The sequence below is a fragment of the Ictidomys tridecemlineatus genome, chromosome 11, assembly GCF_052094955.1.
Source record: "Ictidomys tridecemlineatus isolate mIctTri1 chromosome 11, mIctTri1.hap1, whole genome shotgun sequence".
Lineage (NCBI taxonomy): Eukaryota > Metazoa > Chordata > Mammalia > Rodentia > Sciuridae > Ictidomys > Ictidomys tridecemlineatus.
The window spans coordinates 124,131,985-124,154,057 of record NC_135487.1 but is presented as its reverse complement, the minus strand read 5'-3'; the positions used below and the strand labels follow the sequence as shown (position 1 = coordinate 124,154,057).

At 46.8% G+C, this 22,073-nt stretch overlaps 1 protein-coding gene and 1 long non-coding RNA gene across 11 annotated transcripts in view; one reads left to right on the top strand and one right to left on the bottom strand.

Moving 5' to 3' along the window:
- LOC144368432 (CD48 antigen-like) overlaps window positions 1-20,394 on the bottom strand; it is a 56,740-nt gene extending 36,346 nt beyond the window's left edge. For 4 of the 10 annotated variants that reach the window (XR_013428188.1, XR_013428186.1, XR_013428187.1 and 1 more), the window contains exons 1-5: window positions 19,733-20,393; window positions 7,565-7,948; window positions 5,613-5,906; window positions 4,213-4,383; window positions 2,579-2,718 (exon numbers count right to left, since the gene is read on the bottom strand). Coding sequence is in view for 2 of the 10 variants with exons in the window: in XM_078027289.1 (XP_077883415.1) it covers window positions 1,988-2,074; window positions 2,579-2,718; window positions 4,213-4,383; window positions 5,613-5,906; window positions 7,565-7,948; window positions 19,733-19,802 (1,146 nt within the window). In the remaining 8 variants the exon portion in view is untranslated. Of the gene's footprint in view, window positions 1-1,116; window positions 2,075-2,578; window positions 2,719-4,212; window positions 4,384-5,612; window positions 5,907-7,564; window positions 11,638-13,232; window positions 13,381-19,732 lie in introns of those variants that run through there. The other 6 variants (XR_013428193.1, XR_013428192.1, XM_078027289.1 and 3 more) reach the window with 6 other exon arrangements.
- The window catches only part of LOC144368435 (uncharacterized), a 188,697-nt gene continuing 182,093 nt past the window's right edge, over window positions 15,470-22,073 (top strand). Inside the window, exon 1 of the long non-coding RNA XR_013428195.1 lies at window positions 15,470-15,519. This is a non-coding gene — a long non-coding RNA (uncharacterized LOC144368435). The remainder of the gene's footprint in view (window positions 15,520-22,073) is intronic.

Sequence of the window (22,073 nt, the reverse complement as noted above, 5' to 3'; positions counted from 1 at the left end):
TTTTTCTCCTTGAAATTCTGTCAATTTTGTGTTCTATCAGGCTGTGTTATTTAAGGTATTTTTATAATTTACCAGTATATTAGAATCACTGTATGATCCCTGCTATGATCTCAGTATTCACCACAAAATTCATATGTTGAAACTTAACTCCTGAGGTGATGGTATTAGGAGCTGGAGCCAGGGGGAGATGATTAGTCCCAAGGGCAGGACCTTCATAAATGGAATTAGTAAGCTCAGAAAAGCCACACTCCCAGCCCTATTTTGCATTTTATTTAGAGACAGGGTCTCACTGAGTTGCTAACTGCCTTGCTTTTGATGAGGCTGGCTTTGAACTCACGAACCTCCTGCCTCAGCCTCCCAGACCACTGGGATGACAGGTGTGCGCCACTGCACTTGGCCAAACTGATAGTTTTGAATACGGTTTTTAATATTATGCTGGACCTCTTGCTAACAAACCTGTTTGACTCTCAAAGACAAACAGGAGGCTGACCTTATTTCGGGGCCAGCAGGGCTGGAGCAGGCTGAAGGTCCCTAGCAGAGGCTGGAGAGGGCTGTCCTCCTGATACTTTTTATATCTTGTATCAGATCTTCCCACAGCTTCACCCAGCTGCCCCCAAGGGGAGGGAGGGAACATTACACACCCTGTTAACCAAGTGCCTCCTTCTTGGGCCAAGAGCAGAGCTGAAGCAGTTTCCTTAAGAAGGCAACCCCATTGTGGCTGTGGCTCAGCGGGAGAGCACTCACCTAGCAAGTACGAGAGCCTGGGTTCGATTCTCAGCACCACATAAAAATAAAGAAATAAAATAAAGGTATTTCAATTATCTACAACTAAAAAATAAATATTAAAAAATGCAACCCCATTGGGACTGAGGGGATGGGGAAGACGGTAGAGTGAGACAGAGGGTATGACCCTAGAGATACATGTATGATGATGTGACTCTATGCCATGTAGAGCCAGAGGAATGAGAATTTGTGCTCCATTTGTGTGCTGCAGTGTGTCAACATGCATTCCACTGCCATTTATAACTAATTAGAGCAAATTTTTAAAAATAGAAGGGAGACCAGCAGAATAGAAGAAGGGGATCAGGGGGAGTGGGGAGGGAAGGGGGAATGAAATTGATTCAATTATGCTGTTTTATTATTGCCCATATGAGTATATCATAACAAATCTCAAGGTGAAATATAATTATAATATGCCATTTAAAAAGGAAAACAAACACAACCCCAGTCTAGGGAGTCCAGAGTCATTCTCAGGAAAAGAGAAAGTTGAGAAGGATCTGAAATAACATGGATTCCTCTTCCCAGTCCACAGGATGATGGGTTTGCAGGAGTTTGAGGCGTAAGTCCAGGTAGTACAGGGATCCAGGAAGGCCACTCTGGCTCTGGTGTGTAATGTGCACAAGAAACTCCTCCAACACACACACACACACACACACACACACACACACACTTAGCTCCAGAGAAACCCTGCACAAGGAAAGGAAGGAAAACCTAGAAAGGAAGTTGGGCTCCCACTCGCCACGCTGCCTCCATCAGCCCCAATTCAGTGGCAGGACCATCTTCACCCCCTCCACTGGGGCAAGTCAGCACCTCTTCACGGTGCCCACACCTGGACCTGGGGTCTCAGAATGGCAAGAGTGACGCAGCAGAGGTGGCAAGGCTCTGCCAGCTGCAGAGTCGGGCAAGGTTCTCTTTGGGAGGGCTTCTGAAAGGGAGGGGTCAGAAGCCACAGCAGTGACAGAGGAGGAACCCTGGATGAATGGCACGAGAGCTCTGAGCGTGAGGGCAGCTGGGAAGGTGGCAGGAGAAGTGACAGGGCCACATGTGCCCACAGAGGTAGAGATGGCCACCAGGTCAGGCTCATGCAGACCAGCGGCATCTCGAGATGGACTAAAGTCAGAGGAAGTAGGCATCTGCAGGTGTCAGGTGCAGAGTGCAGGTGTCTCCCTAGTGCTGGGTTCTCCTCCCTCCTCCAAATAAGTCATCTTCATGACCTGGCCTGGCCTGGTCTCTGGACTACGCTGTAAACACTGGTGCAGGGGCCCTTTCCTTCCAGATGTTTCTCATCAGTATCCTGATAATACAAGAAAGAGGGTTCTCAGAACAGTTTGAGGACAGAGTGGCCCCAGAGAGACCAGAAGACAATCGACACCCATTAACATGAATAGTTTAAGCCAGGAATCGGGGAGCACACGTGTGGTCCCAAGACTTGGGAAGCTGAGGCAGGAGGATTGCAGGTTCTAGGCCAGCCTCAGCAAATCAGTGAGACTATGTCTTGAAATTAAAAAAAAAAAAATTAAACCTCTGGGGGATGGGAGGTACTAGGGGTGAACCTAGAAGTGCTCTACTGCTGAGCCACAACCCCAGTCCCTCCTTGGCATCTCTTAATCCAATCAAGTCAACAATTCAAATTAACCATGACACCAACCCATAAATTTTCTTAATACTCTCAACATAAAAAGAGATTAAAAAGGAAAGAAAAAATACAGTGGAGACAGCACAGCAGATACCTGGCTTTGGCAGGCAGCTCAGGGCTGGGTGCCATGAGACCTGGCTGGTCACCACTCACAGTTCTCACCTTTCGCTTGCCCTTCAGAGAATCCTGTTTTGTCAGCTGTGCATAGACTCCCTCGTCCTTGGCCCTGGGGTCTTCTGGCAATCCCACATCTGAGTCTTGACAGACTGGAGCTTGATTCTGTGCCAGGGAAACCTCCAACCCTACACACACACACACACACACACACACACATACTTATACTCACACACACTCAGATACACACACTCACACTCACCCACTTCCACTCACACTCACACACTCCAACACACTCTCACACTCACACTTACACTCTCACACTCTCACACTCCACACATAGATGCACTCACACTCTCACACACGCTTACACTCACACACTCACACCCACACATGCACTTACACTCATACACACTCACTCACACACTCTCACACATGCACTTACACACATACTTTTACACACAAACACACACTCATATTGACATACACACACTCACACACTCACTAACACACAATCATACTTACACTGTCATACAACACTCACTTTTACACACACTCACTCTCACACTCACTCTCACACTCACACACTCACACTCATAAACACACACACTCATAAACACACACACTCTCACACATGCACTTACACTCACACTCTCACACTCGCACTCACACACTAAAACACACACTCATACTTACACTATCACACTCACTCACTTTAACACACACTCACTCTCACACATTCACTGTCACATGCACACACTGTAATACACACACTCACTGCAACACACACTCACACTAACTTACACACACTGATTGTAACACACACAATCTAACACACACACGCACTCACACACAGTCACACTCACACATGCAATTACACTCATATACACAACTCTCACATTCACTTACACTCACACACTTTAACACACACACTAACACACATTGTCATATACACACTCACATTCTCTCACACTCACACACACAAACACACACTAGCACACAACTCACACTCACACACTAACACACACTCATACTTACACTATAAACTCACACTCACTCACACTCACACAATCACTTAAACTCATACACACTCTTACACGCTCACAATCACACATTCATAATTACACTCTCACACACTCACACTCATATTCACACACACACTCACTCACACACTTACACTCACACTCACTCACTAAAACACAATCATACTTACACTCTCACACTCACACTCACTCACTTTCACACACACTCACTCTCACATTCACACACATGCACTCTCACATTCACACATGCTCTTACATTCACACATTCACTGGAGCTTGATTCTGTGCCAGGGAAACCTACAACCCTACACACACACACACACACACTTACACTCATACACACTCAAACACACTCTCACACACACTCACACTCTAACACACATGCACTCACACATGCGCTTACGCTCACACACAAAACATACACTCATACACACTCACACACTCATACACACTAACACATACACACACTCTTATACACCCACACACACACACACACAGCCAGGAACCCAAGGCCATGGTGGCTACACCCCTCATCCCCTCTACAAGGCCACTTCCTGCCATTAAAATGCAGGAGGAAGGAAGTCCAGGATCCAAGGGGAGAGGGGAGACATCTGGACCAGAAAGGTAAGTGCAACCTGCCTCTCTCCATCTCCATCTCCATCTCCATCTCCATCTCCATCTCCATCTTCTTCTTCTTCTTCTTCTTCTTCTCTCGTAAGTGCCAAAGGAACAGGAACCCTCCAACTCCCAGGATGAAAAACCCAGCCAGGAAGGCCCCTATGGCGCCTCTCGCGTGGCCAGCTGTGGGCACTCATTTCCAGAGTTAAGAAAACAAGAGAGTTAAGAAAGGATACAGCAGAAGAGAAGCTGATACACCCATTGCCAGGGGAGGTGGAGAAGGCACAGGTGTCAGGGGGACCTGGGGCAGAAGCTGCAGAGGGAGGGCGTGGCAGGTCCACTCATTCAAGCAGTGGTCCAGGTCGTTCGTGGAGCAGGGGAGACGGGGATGTGCAAGGTGGGGTCTGTGCACAAGTCATCACCAGGAAGAGACAGAAGCTCTCAATCACCAGGTGAAGGATCTCACTGCAGTGGAGGTTGACCCATGTCCAAGGTCTCCAGTGAGACCCCCAGGGACATGCACAGTCACCTGTGTGTGGGGAGGGGCAGGAGTTTCACAGATATTCAGTGTGGCGGGAGCGTCCCCCAGGGGAGGGACAGCACAGGAGGCAGGGCTAGGTGGGGAGGCCAGGAGGTAGCCGTGAGTCCAGGAGGTTTGGTGGGCCATGTTGAACTTCCTCTGAGACTCCAGGGTAGAGGGGGCACATGACCAGGGGTGGGGACTGCACTGACCAGTCAGGCTCCTCCAGCAGCCCCTGGGGGAAGACTGAGAGAGGACGGGGGCACACGGGTCCCAGGCATTCGGGGTCAGTGAAACACCTACTGGGCGCAAACTGCCCAGAACTGAGCCTGACACCTGGGCTAAGAGGAGAGAAGGATGTGTCCCCTGCCCTCATGGTGTCCTACTCATGGAGGACTCAGACCCAGAAAGGGATCTTTCCACTCAGGGGGGATGGCCGTGGGCAGCTCCTTAAAGAGGCTGCGCCTTCAGAGCCGGCAGTGGCTTCACACGTTAGGGAAGTCAGCAAGCAGCTGTGTCCCTGTGTGAATGAGGCCACCATCAGGACACAGGACCTTCTAAGCCCTACATCCTATGGGGACTAGGTGGAGGTCGACCCCAGAGATGACACAGACAAAGGCCACAATCTGATCTGTCTTTCCAAAGATGACTCTGGACACAGGGCATGGTGACGGGGTGGGTCAGGTCCTGGAAGGCTGCCCCTGGCCCAGGGGGAAGGGCCTGGAGGTGAGGGATATTTAAAGACAGTCGTGAGCTGGATGCCACCCCACACTTCTGGATTGGAGTGACCAAGGGAAGGCAGTGCTGTTCATAAACACAGCAGCAAAAAAGCCAGGGACCCTGGGGCTCCAGAGCCACCTGAGCCCCTCCCTGTGCCCCTCCCTCCTGCAGGTGCACTCACCTGGGCTACAGAGGTCAAGGAGCTGTAAGGTGACATTTTTCTGGTCCACTGGGTTGCTGAGGACACAGGTGAGGCTGACATTGGGCTGCCTCAGTGGCAGGCTCAGGGCCAGGGTCCAGGGGTTGGGGGGTCCTGGGGCCCCTCTCTGCTCCCGCTCACTGGGGGGACCCTGGACCTCCCAGGTTACATTCAGGACCTCTACAGCCTCTCGGGCCCCACAATCCAGAGTGACATTGCACCAGCTGGGCGTGATGGACGCTGACGTGGTCCGGATCTGGGCAAGGGGCACAGGATCTGAGGAAGGAGGGGACAAAGGAGAGAGCCTCACACATGCCACACATTGTCCTCCAGAGTCTCACTGACCATAAGCAGGAGCCCTAGGAGGAAGCTGGGAGCACGTTACAAATAAAACACAATTTCCCCAGAGCTACATGTTGACAAGTGACAGCAGCCACTTTATTAAGCTCATGTGATCTCACTAGATGAAGCAAGTCTAAACTTTTTTTCCTATGAGAACATGATGGCTGAATCCCATTATTTCTAGAAGATAGGGGTCTTCTGGAATGGGAGAGGCGTGGGACAGAAGAGCTTGTCTGGGGCCAGGATCCTGTGTCCTGGGTCTTCAGCTGAGACACTGCCTGGGACTTCAGCCCGACTGAGCCAGGACACCAGGCCAGCTCTGGGAGGGCCCAGAAAGCTCAGGTCAAAACAGGAGACACTATGGGAGATACCATGACTGCAACAGAGAGCACAGCTCTGCAGGCAGTTAGAACGTGACCCTGAATGTGTGCTCCCGACTGGGGGAGAAGGGGCAGATCCACAGGCCAGTCTGGAAATCACACAGGACCTGCACCTGCAGTCCACTCTCTGCAGAGGGACTGCCCTAGGCAGAGGGACTGTGGGGACCCTAGAGTTGGCAAAACGGATCTCCTGTGACGTGCAGCAGCATCACTTCTCCTACTCTATCAAGGTTTACAGAGCAGGAATTGTGGGGTCTGTGGTAGTGAGGCTGGACTCTCAATGGCCACTCCCTGCAAGGATTGGGGACGGTGAACTAGATATCTGTGGATTCCACATCTTTATCCTCAGAACCTGGGAATATGCTAAGTTATGAAAAAAAGAACTGAGCTTTAAATAAGTTTATCTGGATAGTCCCAGAGTCCTCACAACAACCCTTAAATGTGGAAGAAGAGTCAGGCATGGTGGTGCACACCTCCAATCCCAGCAGCTCAGGAGGCTGAGACAGGAGGATCTGAAGATCAAAGCCAGCCTCGGCAACCTCATGTGGTCTTAAGCAACTTAGAAGGACTCTGACTCAAAAATATAGGAAATTTTTAAAAGGCTGGGAGTGTGAGTCATTGGTTAAGCAACCCAGGGTTCAATTCCTGGTACCAAAAAATAAAAAGGCAGAGTGGAGAAGGGAGGAAAAGAGCAGGTATGAGGGATGCAAGAGAGATTCCCCCTCCCTTTCTAGTTGAGGCAGAGGAGGGCACCACAAGTCCAGGGAGGCTGGCAGCTCTGGAGAGTAGGAAAGGCAGGAAAGGATCCCCTCTAGATCCTGCAGAACAAAATGCAGCCCTGCCCACACTTGGATTTTCGCCCAGTGACCACCATGTCTGACCTCGACCTGCAGCATATTGTGGATACACATTTGTGTTGTTTTAAACCATGATTATGCATTGTTAAAAGAGCAAAGGAAAACTAATGTACAAAATCAGTAAGTTTAGTCTTTCAAAGAGGAGGAAATGTTACTGAGAAAATGGCCAAATTTCCATTTTGTGTCCCAAAACACAGATGTGATTTTTCTCCCTGGTATAAAACCTCAGCTCTACTGTTTGTGATGAATATCTGACTTGTTGGTGCCTGAGGAGAATCCTGCAGCATGTGGTCTCAGAGACTCCTAGACTCAAGGAAGGAGGCTGGCCCTGGGACTAGGTGAGGGTGTCACTTACCATAAACAGTGAGGTGGAAAACTGCTTTAATTTCTCTTCCTGTCTGAAATCTGATCTGGGCCCAGTACTGCCCACTGTCCTGTGAGGTCAAATTGTTAATCCTCAGGGATGACATACTGGGCACCTGGACCCTCTGCTTGTACTTGTCCTGGAGACTGAACCACAGTGGATCTTCCTTCCCAATCTGGAGTCTCAGCATGAATGTGGAGTTTGAATCAGAGCCAATGCCCCAGGAGATCTCCTCTATCTTGGGATCCTCTGGCTCCTGGATCACTTGCAACAAGACTGAACCTCCCCGGATCGCCTTCAGATAAGTGCAGGTTCTCAAACCTTTCATCCCAGAACCATGAGCTCCAGAACTCTTGGCTAAAGTGCTGCCAGCACCTAGGGCATTGGGAAAGAGAACATGGATATTTCCTCAAGGAGAACAAGTGAAACAGACATTTTCTTCTTAACCAGTTCATCCAGCACCTTCCTTGACCCAGGGAGGCAGCCTTGTACAGTGAATTGGAACCAATTCTGGGATCAAGTCCTGGTTCTGCTGAAGTTATTTCTAGGTGGGTTACTTCAGTGGACTAACCTTCATTTCCTTATCTGTCTTGACATGGTGACATGAACTAAATGAGCCTGTGAATTGAAAGCACCTAGCTCACTGTCTGGTACATGCTACGTGTATAAGTGTAGGAGGTGGCTCCTAAAATGTCACCCAAGGGTCCCTCTCTGGTGTTCATACCTATGTGTCATCCTCCCCCACAAAGAGTGTGCACTTAGCAAAAATGATGGGATGTCACTTAATACAACCATTTTCAACCGGATCACGGGTTCCTCCTGGCTCACTCCTGCTCCCTGTGACGAGGCCAGCTGCCATACTGACAGCTGCCCCATGGAGACACCCACGTGGCAAGGTCCTGAGGGCAGCCCCTGGCCAATAGCTAGTGAGGAACTGAGCTTCCAGGCAGCCGCCACAGGGAACTGCGTCTGTCCACAGTCCCACTGTGATGAGCTCCAAGCAGAAGCTTCCCAGTGGCACCTCGAGATGGTGGCACCCAGAAAACACCTTGATCTGTTTCTGCAAGACCCTGGGCCAGAGACCCCGCTGTCGAGCAGTGCTGACCCCAGACCCATGAGGGAGAACTCGTGATGTCGATTTTGGGCAACCAGTCATGGGGCAGCAGGTTGCCCCACAGAATAGAACATTCCTGAAGGTGCGTCCCCTTCCCCTTCTTCTAGAAAGTGAGTCACTCAACATAGTGTTGGTCGTGCCGTGGAATCGGTTATAAATCTCTGGGACGTGGGACAGGGAAATTCACGTCTCATTCGTAGGACATTGAGAGACAGTGAGGGCGGGGTTACGCCTCAGTGTGGGCTCCACCACCTTAAAGCTGAGCTGAGTCCACCGCATCCTCTCAGCCTCCTAAGGTCCCACACAGGGAAGGGGGACAGAGTCACACCTGCTTTTTCCCTGCAGCAGCTCAAGGGTGACCAATGTATTTCACGTTTTGAGACCAGATGATGATGGAAATGTGGAGGAGCAAGTGGAGCAGTTGGTGAACACACGTTCAAGCCACCAAGAGAGAACTTTTTGAGCAGCCCCTGGAGTCCCCGTCAGTGTTCCTTAGTGTCTGTCCCTGCACGGCCCTGGACAGCAGCCTCCATGAGCCCTTCCTCTCCCATCAGGCACAGCCCCAGGGAACCTGGGGACCCTCTCTTCTTCCTGGAGACCAGGTAGGATTAACCTCCAGGGGAAAGCGCAGCCCAACCATCTTGTCCTGGAGGACGGATACTTCCTCCTTTCAGAAGCCCAGGCTCCACGGGGTGTGCCACACCCAGGACACACCCCAAATTTGCAGATTTCTCCTTGTGTCACGGCTCTCACTTGTGAGTATCTGTAACATGCCCCAGTGTACAAACGCCACATTTCCTTTTCCCAAGGAACCATCCATTCGCGGGCACTTGGGCTGCTCCCACATCTTAGCTGTTGGGAACAGCGTCTCAGTGAACACGCCAGCTTCAATGTTTGGCCCAGAAGTGGGGAGCTGGATGATATAGGAGTTTGGGTTTTAGTTTTGGAGGACCTTCCATTTCTTCAAAATAGCGACACTAATTTACATTCCCACCAACAGGGTCTGAGGGTTCACTTTCTGCCTATCTTTGCCAGTGCTTATGAACATCCATCATCGGAATAACAGCCATGCGCAAACAATGTGACTGATATCTCCCTGTTTAAAATTCTCATTTCCCTGATGATCAGAGATGTTGGCTATTCATTTTTATAGGTCCATTGGCTATTCATTTCTCTTCTTTGAGAAGGATCTGTTCAAAACTTTAAATCAAGTCACCTGTTTCCTTCTATCGAGTTACTTAGTTCCTTACCCATTAGGGCTATTGGCCCCATATCAGACGTGTGCTTGGCAGATATTGTCTCCCAAGACATGGGCTGTCTCTTCACTCTGTGGTTTCCCTTGCTGTGCAGAGGTTTATAATTTGATGCAATTCGGTCAATTTTTGCTTTTGGTGTCTGTGCTTGGGAGTCCTCGTCAAGACATCGCCACCAAAGCTCATGGAAGTTTTCCTTTATGCTTTCTTCTAGAGGTGTTAGAGCTGCAAAACCTTATGATTAAGGCTTTTATCCATTTTGAGTTATTTTTTCTCTTTTTAAAATTTTTTTATTCTAATACGTAATATATATGACAGCAGAATGCAATTCAATTTACATTACACATATAGAGCACAATTTTTCATGGCTCTGGTTGTACACAAAGTAGAGTCACACCATTCGCGTCTTCATCCATGTTCTTAGGGTAATGATGTCCATCTCATTCCACCATCTTTCCTACCCCATGTCCCCTCCCTCCCCTGTGCTCTGTCTAAAGTTCCTCTATTCCTCCCATCTTCCCATAAGCATTTGCTGAAGACACTGTCCTTTCCCCGTTGTGTATTCTTAGCCCATTTGTCAAACATCACATCAACTGACTGTAAACACTGGGTTTATTTATGGGAATTTCTTCTTTTTCCATTGGTCAATGTGTCTGTTTTTATGCCAGTACTCTGCTGTTTTGATTACAATAACATTGTATTTTCAAATCAGGGAGTGAGATTCAGTTTTATTCTTTTTGCTTTTGCTATTTGGGGTCTTTTCTGATTCCATACAAATTTTTTGGAGAATTTTTTTTCTGTGAAAAATCTTACTGGAATTTTGTAAGAATTCCATTAAATCTATTACAGTTTAATTTTAACCAGGGGCCAAAAATGTTATTTCATGAAGTCAAAGGTATCAAAAGTTTTTTTTATTACTTATTGGTTTCATATCTTGCTTAAAAGGATAGCCCTCCCTTCAAAAGTATGTTTCTCATTTTTTCTAGTTTTCTTCAAGTTATTTTTGTGGTTTCAATATTTATGGTTAGGTTTCAATCAACCAAAATTAAGTTTGGTTTCAGCTGGGTCCCACAGCTGGGTGGTATGAAGAGTGGTTACAAGGTTGGACTTTAATTCAGTGAAGTCAGAGTTAGTCTAGGTCCCCCATCTTCGGGCTGTGTGAACTTGAACAATTACTGAACCTCTCTGGCTTCAGTTTTCTCATCTGTGAAATGGAAGTGATGGTGCTTACTTCAGTGAATTCTTCTTTGGATTTAAGCAGAAAGAGCTTTGGGCACAGTATTCAATAACTGTGCTGTTCCCATTCGCTGCTGTTGTTACCATGATAGGCATTACTGGCCCAGAACCCCCGGGTCAGAACCACACATTCCCAGTTCCAGGCTGCTGTCCCTTCCTCCCGTTCAGCTGCCCCTCTTGGGGGTCTCCTTCTGAGTACAGGGATGGGGTGCAAGAGTCACACATCCTGTGGCTTCAATCTCCTTGGTGCCTGTAGGTGTCAAGGTCCAGCCAGGGCTCTCCTGTTTATAAAAGTCGAGTTTAAAAGGAAATTTACTATGATGCAGGCACCATTACCAATCCCCACAGGACCCCTGTACATCCAGGAGTGGGGGTGGGAAGGTGGAGGGAAGGACTTGTTATCCCAGGCTTGAATGCAGATTATAAACGCTGGTTGCCCATCTTCCCCTTCTTGAGTTGCTCTATAATACAAAAGTATCATATGTTACATTGTAAACAAGTATCCAAGTTGTGGAGTTTTCAAATGAAAGCAAATTGTGCCTCATCCCAAGGTAAGCACTGGAAATGACGTGTGCCCAGAGACACTCCAGCCCTGTGAGCCTGGGCATCTATTCATAAATGCCTCTCAACCTTCCCACTGGCCTGAGGTGCCCTTCATTCATCTTTTGAAGGGGTTGTGACATCCTATGGTCCCCTCTTTAATTAATAAGCAAAATACAAGTATCCTTTAGCACTGTGGTCATCCAGCCTAATCAGAGTTTAACACATTTAAATATGTAATTCTGGGTGTGAAAATGGGCCTTACACCACAACTTCCCTGTTTCTAAAAACTGTTTGTAAGTTGTTTTTTCAGGATGCAGCTGCAGACCTAGAGAGCTGAGAGGAACCAAAAGTCTCCAAGGATGAGAAGCTGAGGAACCAGAAGAGGGTCTTGTGGCCCTGGGTTAGAAGCCAGGGTGCAGCCACAGCTGCAGGAGGGAGCATGGGATCAGAGAGACCAGTGCACTTACAAAGTACCCAGAGATTCCACCAGGCCCAGGGCACCTGGTGTGGACCATGCCACCAAGACTTGAGATTCCAGCCAGCCGGCCTTCTGTTTCTCATCCCTGCTTAAGTCCCTTCCTGCTCCCTGGGGAGACAGAGTGTGCCTCCTCTCTCCTTGTCAGGGGAGCCACTGTGAAGTTCTTTCTTCTTGCAAAACCTGGTGCCCTGTTGGTTTCTCTGTGCATGGACAGCAGGCGCTTGCTGGGTGTCAGTACAGTGGTGGTCAGTACATTTAAGTGCTCTATTTAATGCAGTGCCCAGAGAAACAGCCTGCTATCCCATGGGGAAACAGCGCAGTTGGGTGCTCTGACAGCCTGTATTTCAGACCATCCTCAGGGATTTGATGAGGTCACTGTGGTCACCACAGTGTCTGTGTCCCCCTGCCAGCATTGTAAGAGGGTCCTTCAGGGAAGCTAGTGTTTTGTGCTGAACAGGAACCTCAAGGTCTGGCAGAGGCTTTCATCAGCTGGTCTAAAGGGCACAGCTGCAACATGGTCTCCTGGGCAAGGTCTGCAGACCACATCTGCACAGGGTGTGAGGAGGGAGAGTCCTTGGGCAGGAGATCTGAGGACACCAGCCCTGAGGTCCCCCTCAGGAGCAGAGGCACAGAAGACCCGGTCAGGTGGAGGAGCTGAGGAGCAGGATTCCTTCCCTCCCTTGGGGGCTGAAGAAATGACCACAGGGACAGCTCAGGGTATCCTCTCTTAAGGAGCCCTAAACAGGTGTGACTCTCTGTCAGGTCACAGGATATGACAGGTCAGGACCAGAGAGACAGAGCAGAGACCTTGCAGTGGCCACAGAAAGCCCTGTGTGAGTGGAAGCCCTGGGTCACCCTGGAGGGGCTTCAGAGGTGAGCTGTCGAGACCCTCCTCTTAGAGAGCAGGGGGTCCCCAGGGTAGTGGACTCATCCTGGAGACACAGGGCACAGCCAGTCCTGGAGCCCAGGATGCTGCCCGTCAGCTCTCCCCGTCTCCCTGCCCACTAGGAGCTCTGCCCCTCCCTGAGCTGTTACCTGGTCCCTCCAGGGCCTGAGCAGCTGCTGGAGTCTCATCCTCCAACTACCCCCCTGCAGGGACAGTGTCCTCTTGGGGTGGCCGAGCACAGCTGAGACTTCTGGCTCACCCAGGGTTGGACAGCCAGCCTGGCCAGACTCCCACTTCCTAGAAGAGGGAACCACAAATACAGAGGAGGGTCAGCCTCAGCCTGTGGGAGGATCTGCCCCCGAGGCCCAATGGTGGGTGACATCAGCAAGACAGAGAAGGGAGGCAGAGAGGGGAGGCAGCAGGAGCTCTCTGACCTACAGAAGATGCTCATCCTAAACAAGGAAAAGAGCAGCCATGGAGCACATGCACTTGCCAGGTAGAGTGTGAACTTCATACTACAAAATTAAAAATGCAACCGTGGGCATAGAACATGGTTCCTCTGTGTGTCATATCGTCATGTCCCTATCACCTCCTTCTCACGCAAACAGCAGTTCCCTGTCAGCTGATGCATGAAGCCCTAAGTACCTTCCTTGATGACCTCTCCACTGTCTCTGTGTCTATCTCTGGGGTCCATAGTGGCCCAGGCCCTTCTCCAGCTCCCTGCCTGTAGACAGTGCATTCAGTAAATGCTGTTGGAGTCCCCACAAGTCCAGAACCACACCCTCTGCAGTCACCAGTGTCTCTGGAAAATTCCAGTGTGAAACTAGCTGTCCTCAGGTTCCCTCCTTCCCTTCCACACTTCCCCATCCACCACATGTGGGAAAGGACTTGTGATTTAATAGGGGAAGTTCACCACCACCCTCACCATCACTGCTTCACCTCCATCTCTGCCCCCAAGCAAGGCTGAGACAACAGGGGACAACACAGAAACCAAAGAAAAATGCAACTGTGGAACTCCAGGCTTCCAGAAAGGACGCAGAGCAATTTAGGGCTTACGCTCCTTCCACCAAGAGCCTCTTACAAAGCTCCTCTGCAAGCAGGTTTGTCCCATTCAGGTCCAGGGAGGGCAGGCCTATGGGCAGCCACTTCAACCTTCCCAGTTCCTGTGTGGCCTTGAGCGAGTCACTGTCTCCCTCTGGATTCAGAGTGCGAATCCCCCTCCTTCCCTCCCTCTTCCTTGCTTTCCTTCTTATCTTTCTTCCTCCCTGTTCTTTTTTCTTTCCCTCTGTAATTTTCCAACCCCAGAGCCTACTGAAGGAAACACTAGACCATTTAACATACTTCTTACTTACACAGCATTGTGAAAAGGGGAAAGTCTACACTTTGCTGTTCACAAAAGTTGTCCATTTAAAAAAAAATTAAAAGTTGTCCATTCATAAATACCACACACTAATTGATGTGCCACTGGATGCCAAACAGTTGCCCATTTAAAATGGGGTCCTAGCCCCTTACAGTTGCAAAGTTCATTGTTCACTGAATGTCCTATTCCACAAGTGCTCTCTAATCCATTAAATTGCATATAATTCCTTGCAAGTTCACTTAGTAGCTGGTTTATTTGTTTATTTGTTTTTTAACTATAATGCTAAAAGCTTTCATCAAGTTATCCAAAACAACTGAAATCAGAGTATTATAGCAATATACGAATTTCAGTGTCTATAAATAGTACACTTCAATTAGCCAAGGTAGGAAACCAGCCAAGGTGTCCATCAACAGACCAACAAATTTAAAAAGTGTGACAAATACATGGTTTTACTCAGCCATAAAAAGTAAAATGAAGTTATTTGCAGGTAAATGAAAGGAACTAGAGAACATCATGCTAAGTGAAATAAGCCAGATTCAGAAAGTCAAGGGTTGAATATTTTCTCTCCCACGAAGAAGTTCGAGAGGAAAAAAAATTTTTTTAATGGAGTATTTCATAAGAGTAGAAGAAAAATGCTAGAGGAAAGGTCAGGGCCAAGGGGAGGGAGGATAGAAGTAAAGAAGAATAGTGTGGGAGCTGCCACAGCTCCTGGTCCTTGAGTGACCAGAGTGTGGAGATGTGGCCAGCCAGCCACGGGCTGTATGTGACCTGTGGGCCCCGAGCACACAAGGTGGACTGGACCCACGTTGCCCCTCTGTTTGGGCGGGCCTCGCTCTGGTCTTTTCTTAGCTCACTCTGCCATGATCCCCACACAGCTCATAGATGGCCATGGCCGCCCTAGATGCTGGCCACCCTCTGACAGCAGACATCATGAAGCTACACTCAGCCCCTGAAACCTGACCCCTTGCCTCATTTGAATGGCTTCTCCTCAATAAAAGGCTTCAGCACAGGAGCCCTCTCTGTCTTTCCAAAGGTCCCTAAATTCAAAGAAGCCATCCCAGGACCCAGAGAAAAAGGTATTTCGCTGTCTCTGTGGGTTATTTCACGCAGCCCAGTTCACCTGGAGTGACCCTGAGTGTTGAGTCATGGAACTTGACAATCGGTGGCCTGTAAGGTGACTACAGGGTGATTTTTAGAAATTTAGTGGGTTTGGAATTTCTCTCCAGAAGTTAAGCGTGCTTAGGAAGTCAGAGTACTGTGGGCTGAATTGTAGAAAGTAAGTGAAGTAGAAAGAAGGAAAATCTGTGACGTTAAACTTTTTTTAATATTTGGGAATATTATGTCTTTAGAAGAAAACCTTATTTTTGTAATTCTAGAGACCCTAAATAAATGTAAAAATTATTAAGATGATTAATGGGATATGTTAGGTTCGGTCCTCTCCCATGGGAAAAGCACTCTTATGGACTTTTTTGGATTGTTTTTTGTGAATCTTTATATTTTGAAATATTAGATAAAGATTTTTTGGGTTTATTTACTAAAAGTCTGTGCTTGGAGAGTAAGAAAGAGGACAAAAAGATTTTGTGATGAGATTTGATACAAGGATTCTTTACCTGTAGAGAGGAGAATTTTATTTTTCTATTATTTTTGTGAATACTCAGTGTGTACTGAACCTCTTTGCTACATTCTTGTCCTATCAGATCAGAATGTCTGTAACACAGCCCCTGTGCCCTATGGGGTCTGTAACTGGACCCACCTCCAGCAGTGCCTTTAACCCTTAAACAAACTGGCCTGGGTGCCAAACGCAGACTGCCTTAAGATCCGATAGTAACACTGGTGTCTGCCATTAAAACTCACTTCTAAAGTGCCACCTGCTGCAAGGGAAAATACAAAAGATAGGAGTACACACGCTGCAGCAAGCACTATTAGGAAAAACTGCAGAGCTATATAACAAGTATAAGAAATACTTATGCTTCTTTATATTTTGCTTCTAATTTTGAAGGTTATGAGGATGCATTTGCTTGTTGCAGAAACAAAGCCGGTAATGTTCCTGTGGTGACCAAAAAATCCTTATTCTTTTCAATTCTAGCTATGAATTTTAAAAAATGAATAAATACAATATACACAAGGATCTTATTTTAGCTACATCACGTGAAATCAAATAAGAGTGCACTCCTAGTTAAGAATAAATTGAAATGGATCCAAAATTAAGAACCACATGGTTACATAAATTTTATATAATTATAAGTTATGCCCTTATTCATGTTATATATTTTTCTAGATATTTGAATAACCTATAGTTAATCCATAAAATAATTAACATATATGTCTAATTTTTTAATTAATATATATTTATCTAGTTTTTCAATAGAAAACACATAATTTATATATTTCTATTACATGCATTTATCTGATACTCTGCTTTTTAGTTACAGATATTTGAAATAAATGTATTTTTCTATAAATTTGCTTTCAAGAGGTAAAACAACCATCGAGTAATCTCTAACTCTCAAATTATTGTATAAACTTTATAAAATAATAAACAAATATAATTCTGTCTACAGAAACATCCACGGACTTTAACTATACTTTCATTGAGATATTTCTTATCAAGGTACAATAATTTGTTTATATTCTAAGGTTTTCAAAAATTATTCCAAAGTATAACCAGGAAAAATTCTAAGAGGAAAAGAAAAATGCTTCAACAGAGAGGAAACCCACATTGGAGGTCCTCAGAAGAAAACAGAAATCATCTTTGGGTAAAAGAAGGACTTTATATTCTAGATTTTAATGATAAAAGTATTTTACTATGTAGGAAAATCTTCATATGATTATTTAGACAGGTGATGTATATACTGGACTGACTATAAAAATTTTAGCTGATTAATTCAAGGGTATTTAAGGCTATTTCCCTGATTTTACTATACTGATGTGAGCTGAGATTTTTTCCATATTTTGACATGATAAAGACCTATTAAAATATTGTTTATTTCCTTAAAGGAAGGTCTTTATTTCCCAATGATTCTTACTGTTTAAGGCAAAGATTAATTTTAGTGAATAAATTCACATTCTTAATTAAACACTAAATATATTAAACTGCTGACTTAGATCTCAATTTTGACAATTCTCCCTGGAGACTAAATTTGATGATTCAAAGACACTGCTGATTCTTGCATTTAACTTTTGTTTGGATTGTTGTGAGATTTGAGAGAACATTTTGTTAGGACTGACGTTCTCCAAATTAAGGTCGTACATGGGTTTTGAACATGGAAGTTGCAAAACTTGTTGGAAATTCATTGGTATTATGTAAGTTCTCTGACTGGACCTATTATCCATTAAAAATATGGTAAGATTTATATATTACTCCCCACAGAGGGAAGTAACTTTAATCATATTTTCTAAAAGGACAATTTTACACCTATTTAAAGGATAACATTCTGAGATATTATGACACCTTCTCTCAAGAAGAGATTGAGGGCTCCTTATAATTTAAACTAATTATATTATGATTTATACCAACCTTTTAAATAAAGAAAAGAGGGGAAACAGGACCCCACAGACACATATTAGATCTTACCAAATATTTTTAAATTTTTTCTTAATTGAAATATTGAGAGCTTTACTGTTACTGCACATGATTCAGTACATTAAATCAGATTTCCAAAGATAGAGTTGAAACCTGATATCATGAAAATGACTGAAAAACCTGACACAGGAAGTAAATCTCCCATCTGCAGAGTTTACAACCATGCAGCTCCACGAGTGTGTCAGGTAAGTAAAAGACATGAGCAAACTTCTGTGGACTCATTTCTCAGGTCCATTTTTAACGTGCATTGCAGGGGACTGGAAAGTCCATCAATGAACCTTGATTAACTGTACTGACTATAATGGTCAGTAAGACCTACATGTTGATCCTATGGTAAACAGGCTGTCTGGGAGTATCTTTTGAGAAAAAGACCACATATAAGAAACTTAAACCAGCCAATCATGCTGGTCCTTAGAAATGAAGACTATATTGACCTATCTGGACAATTGTCACAAAGATTAATAAAATAGATTTTTCCTATACAGGCCAGTTACCTATTAAAATATCCACCAATGTATTGTTGCCCTAACCATTCTACAGTAGAAAATGACACCTTTCCTAAGAGGATAGATTATGCAAATGTCTTGGCAGTGCAACATAAGGTGTCTAGAGATATTGGGTATATTTTAGACTGGCTCCCAGAGTTGACAACCATGATTGTGCAAGGATTCCATAACCTCTGGCATATTTTCCTGCGCAATTTTACCTGCTCCTGAAACCTGTGTTACCCTCCATTGTTTCCTTCCACCTATTCAGTGTAACCATAGCCACGTGGTACATAGACAGCCTCAGTTTAACAGGCAGCTTGTCCTTTTGGTTGTTGTTTAAATATTTGTTTTTTGCTTTTTTTTTTTTTTTTTTTAGTTGTAGGTGGACACAATAACCTCTATTTTATTTTCATGTGGTGCTGAGGATCAAACCCGGTGACTCACACATGCTAGGCAAGTGCTTTACCACTGAGCCTCAGACCCAGCCTCAGCTTGTCCTTTTATAAAATAAGGACTTCACGGTGCTTGGTTCTCTCGGTCTTGCTGAGGAGGATCCATGCATCTCCCTCATGGAAACTGGACATTCTTCCCAGAACACTGGGGCACTGTTTCCTTAGCCTCCATGACATCCCATGCACGGGAGCCCCAGATACTGCTCAGTTTGCTCAATCTTTCCTCAATTGACGGCACCTCCTGTTTTTCCAGGGTTTTCCAGGAACAGTGATGAGATAAGCAAGGTTCCATCTGAGGTCTCCTGGCCGGAGGCATTTGAGGGTGGGGGGTAGGAGTGCAGACCAGAGGAGCTTCCTCCAGCTCAGACACCAGGGTTCCAGTAGGGCCCTCCACAGAAGAGCTGCAGAGGCCCTGAGGACCCTGGGGGCCCAGGAACAGGCTCTTGGACTGTCTCCATCGCCCTCCCCAGGCAGCTCCAGCCCCTCCCTGCTGCTGCAGCCCAGGTGGCCTCAGCTCCCTGGCTATGGTCCCTCATGCAGCCAGGGCTGCCCAGGCCCAGGGTCCCAGGTCCTCACCACAAAAAGCCCATTTTGCTCTTTCCGTTCATCCTGGGCTCTACCCACACTGCACTGGTGAATTATAACAGTGCGGCTTTCTCTTTTTGTTTCCCAAAGGCATCAGAGCCTAACAGCTTCCCAGGACTGAAGGGTCCCAGCTGTCCCAGCACCCCAACTGCCCTCCCTTCCAGGAAACCCAGCTACTCACAGAGAAAGATAATGCCTCCCAGGAGCCTGGTGGTCCAGCAGAGGTGGGGGTCTTGTGAGTTGTGTCCCATCCTGGCTGCCTGCCGGCCTCTTCAGCTGCAGAGGAAACATCCGAAAGGGGAACCAGCAAGAGGAGGAGCTCCCTGCTCTGAGGGCAGAGCCACAGGCCAGTGTTAGGAAGCCCACCAGAGATCACAAAATCAACTTCACTCGCTCTAAGAAATTGCAGAATAACTGTAGGAACGACCAGAGCCTGGATGGACATCTGGTCTCTGACATCTGTTGGCAAGCCCCTCCTACAGGCAGAGCCAGCTTGTCTCAGGCAAACACTCCTGCCCACACCCACTGGGTGAACAGCTCTGCCCAGGCAGCCCTGATCCCCAGTGCCAGCCTGTGGCCAGCACAAAAGTCTCCCTCTTACAAGCAAGCCTGAGCTAAGCCCTCCTGAGTTCCATGGCTTTCCTCGGCACTTACCCCATTCTATAGCTCATTTATTTTCTGATATTCCAAGAACTTCAACTGTCAATTGCCTACGGGAGTAACTGAGGTCAAAAAAACACCAAACTGTACTGGAGAGTGGTAACCACCAAATATTTGCACTCAGCTTTGAGGGTGGTGAGCCTCACATTGAGCTCTTAATGGTGCTCAGGAAAAGACAAGCCCTTCCCTCTGTTGTGCAGGCCTCTGAACTGTTTAGATTGTGGGGTGGGGGCAGGGTTAGGGGGGCCGGATCCTAAAGAGGAAGCAGGATAATGGCTGGAAACTAAGGGCACAAAGGTCAGTCAATAGATATTCCAGCTGACAGGTGCCAGGGACTTTTCAGAACACCACATCTCACATTTTCAATGTGACAGCCATCCTACCCTAAGGTATGAAGTGGTATATAAAAACACAGAGAGCCCCTGGTTCAATCCCCAGCACCACACAACAAAAAGCAACAACAAAGGAGCCTGTGTGTTTGCCACCAAGAGCCAAATAGAAGAGAAACAACGATCAGGCTCATGGAGAGCTGATGAACCAGCCTACTTCCATGTTAAGATTGGGAGCCATCTCATCACAAAGTCACGAAAGTTCATTTCTGTTTTACTGTAAAATACCAAGATTTCTATTTGGCCTGACCATAATTGGATGTTTTAAACAGTTGCTTGGGATTCCTGCCCTTGCTTTGAACTTCCCCATGCCTGGCTCTCCTTGACCAGATGTCAACCCTCCCTGAATCCCAGCTGCCCCTCGTTAACTTTGATGTTGGACTGAGTCTGCTCCCCACCTTGAGATGTTAAACATAGATCCTAAACCTGCTGTCAGCCCTTGTATTTCACTTACCAGAACCCTAAGTTCCCAAGCCACCCCCCATTTTTGATAACTGTTTCTGTGTGTTCTAAGGACTTCCCTGTAGTCACACCAGCTGCTTGCTGTCTTCTGGCCCTGTTTTTCTGAGGGAGGCAGCCCCAGGCCAGGCTTGCTTTTATTTGGTTGAAATTGGAGTTGGTGGTTTTTCTTTGCATCGTGGATCAACACACTGGGGGAGAATAAGAGATATAAGAGATAATCCTGAATGGACACCCAGGAATTGATAGAAACTATAGGGAAGACTCTGGACTTCTCCGGGACATGACAGAAGGTCATATCTACATATTTGAGTGTCTAAGGGCAGCACTCAGCTGAGAGCTGGCTTACATGAAGAACATATTTACTAAGTACCTACTATATGTCAGGCTTTACATGTGTTACTTCAGCTAATTCACATACTATGTTGAAGTACATCCTCAAAACTGTATTATCTGAGCATTAGCGGCACCTGACAGAGGAGCATCCTGAATGTCCTAAGAGATGAAAAACTTGTCCAAAGTCATAATTTCAGTAAGGGGCAAGGATCTCAGAAACTGTTAAAATGAGCCCAGCCATGATGCACCCCAGGAGTGAGAGGGAGTGAGGGTTCTGAGAAAGCCAAGTCAGGACTCTCAGACCCTAGGGGGGCCCAGGGTTGCTGTTTCCTGGAGCAGGAGGAGGGCTAGGGGCCAGGCAGAGGCCAGTTTGCAGGAGAAGCTCTGCACTGTGGTCCTTCCCTGACCTTCCTGCCTTCAGGAAAGAGAAGAGCCTCAGCCCAGGCCTGCAAGGGGTGCAGGGGAGCGTCCAGCAGCCTGGGGCTGTGCTGGGAGGGCAGCAGACAGCAGGGTGCAGAGGACCATTGCTGTCCTTGCTTTCCTCCCTGTCCTCTTCCCTCTCCCTCTATATCCCTATTACTAATTGATGGTAAAACAAAATGTGTGTGTGTGTGTGCTCTTTTTCATTAAAAATAAATGGAACATAAAAAATAGATCATGAGTAAATAAATAATATAT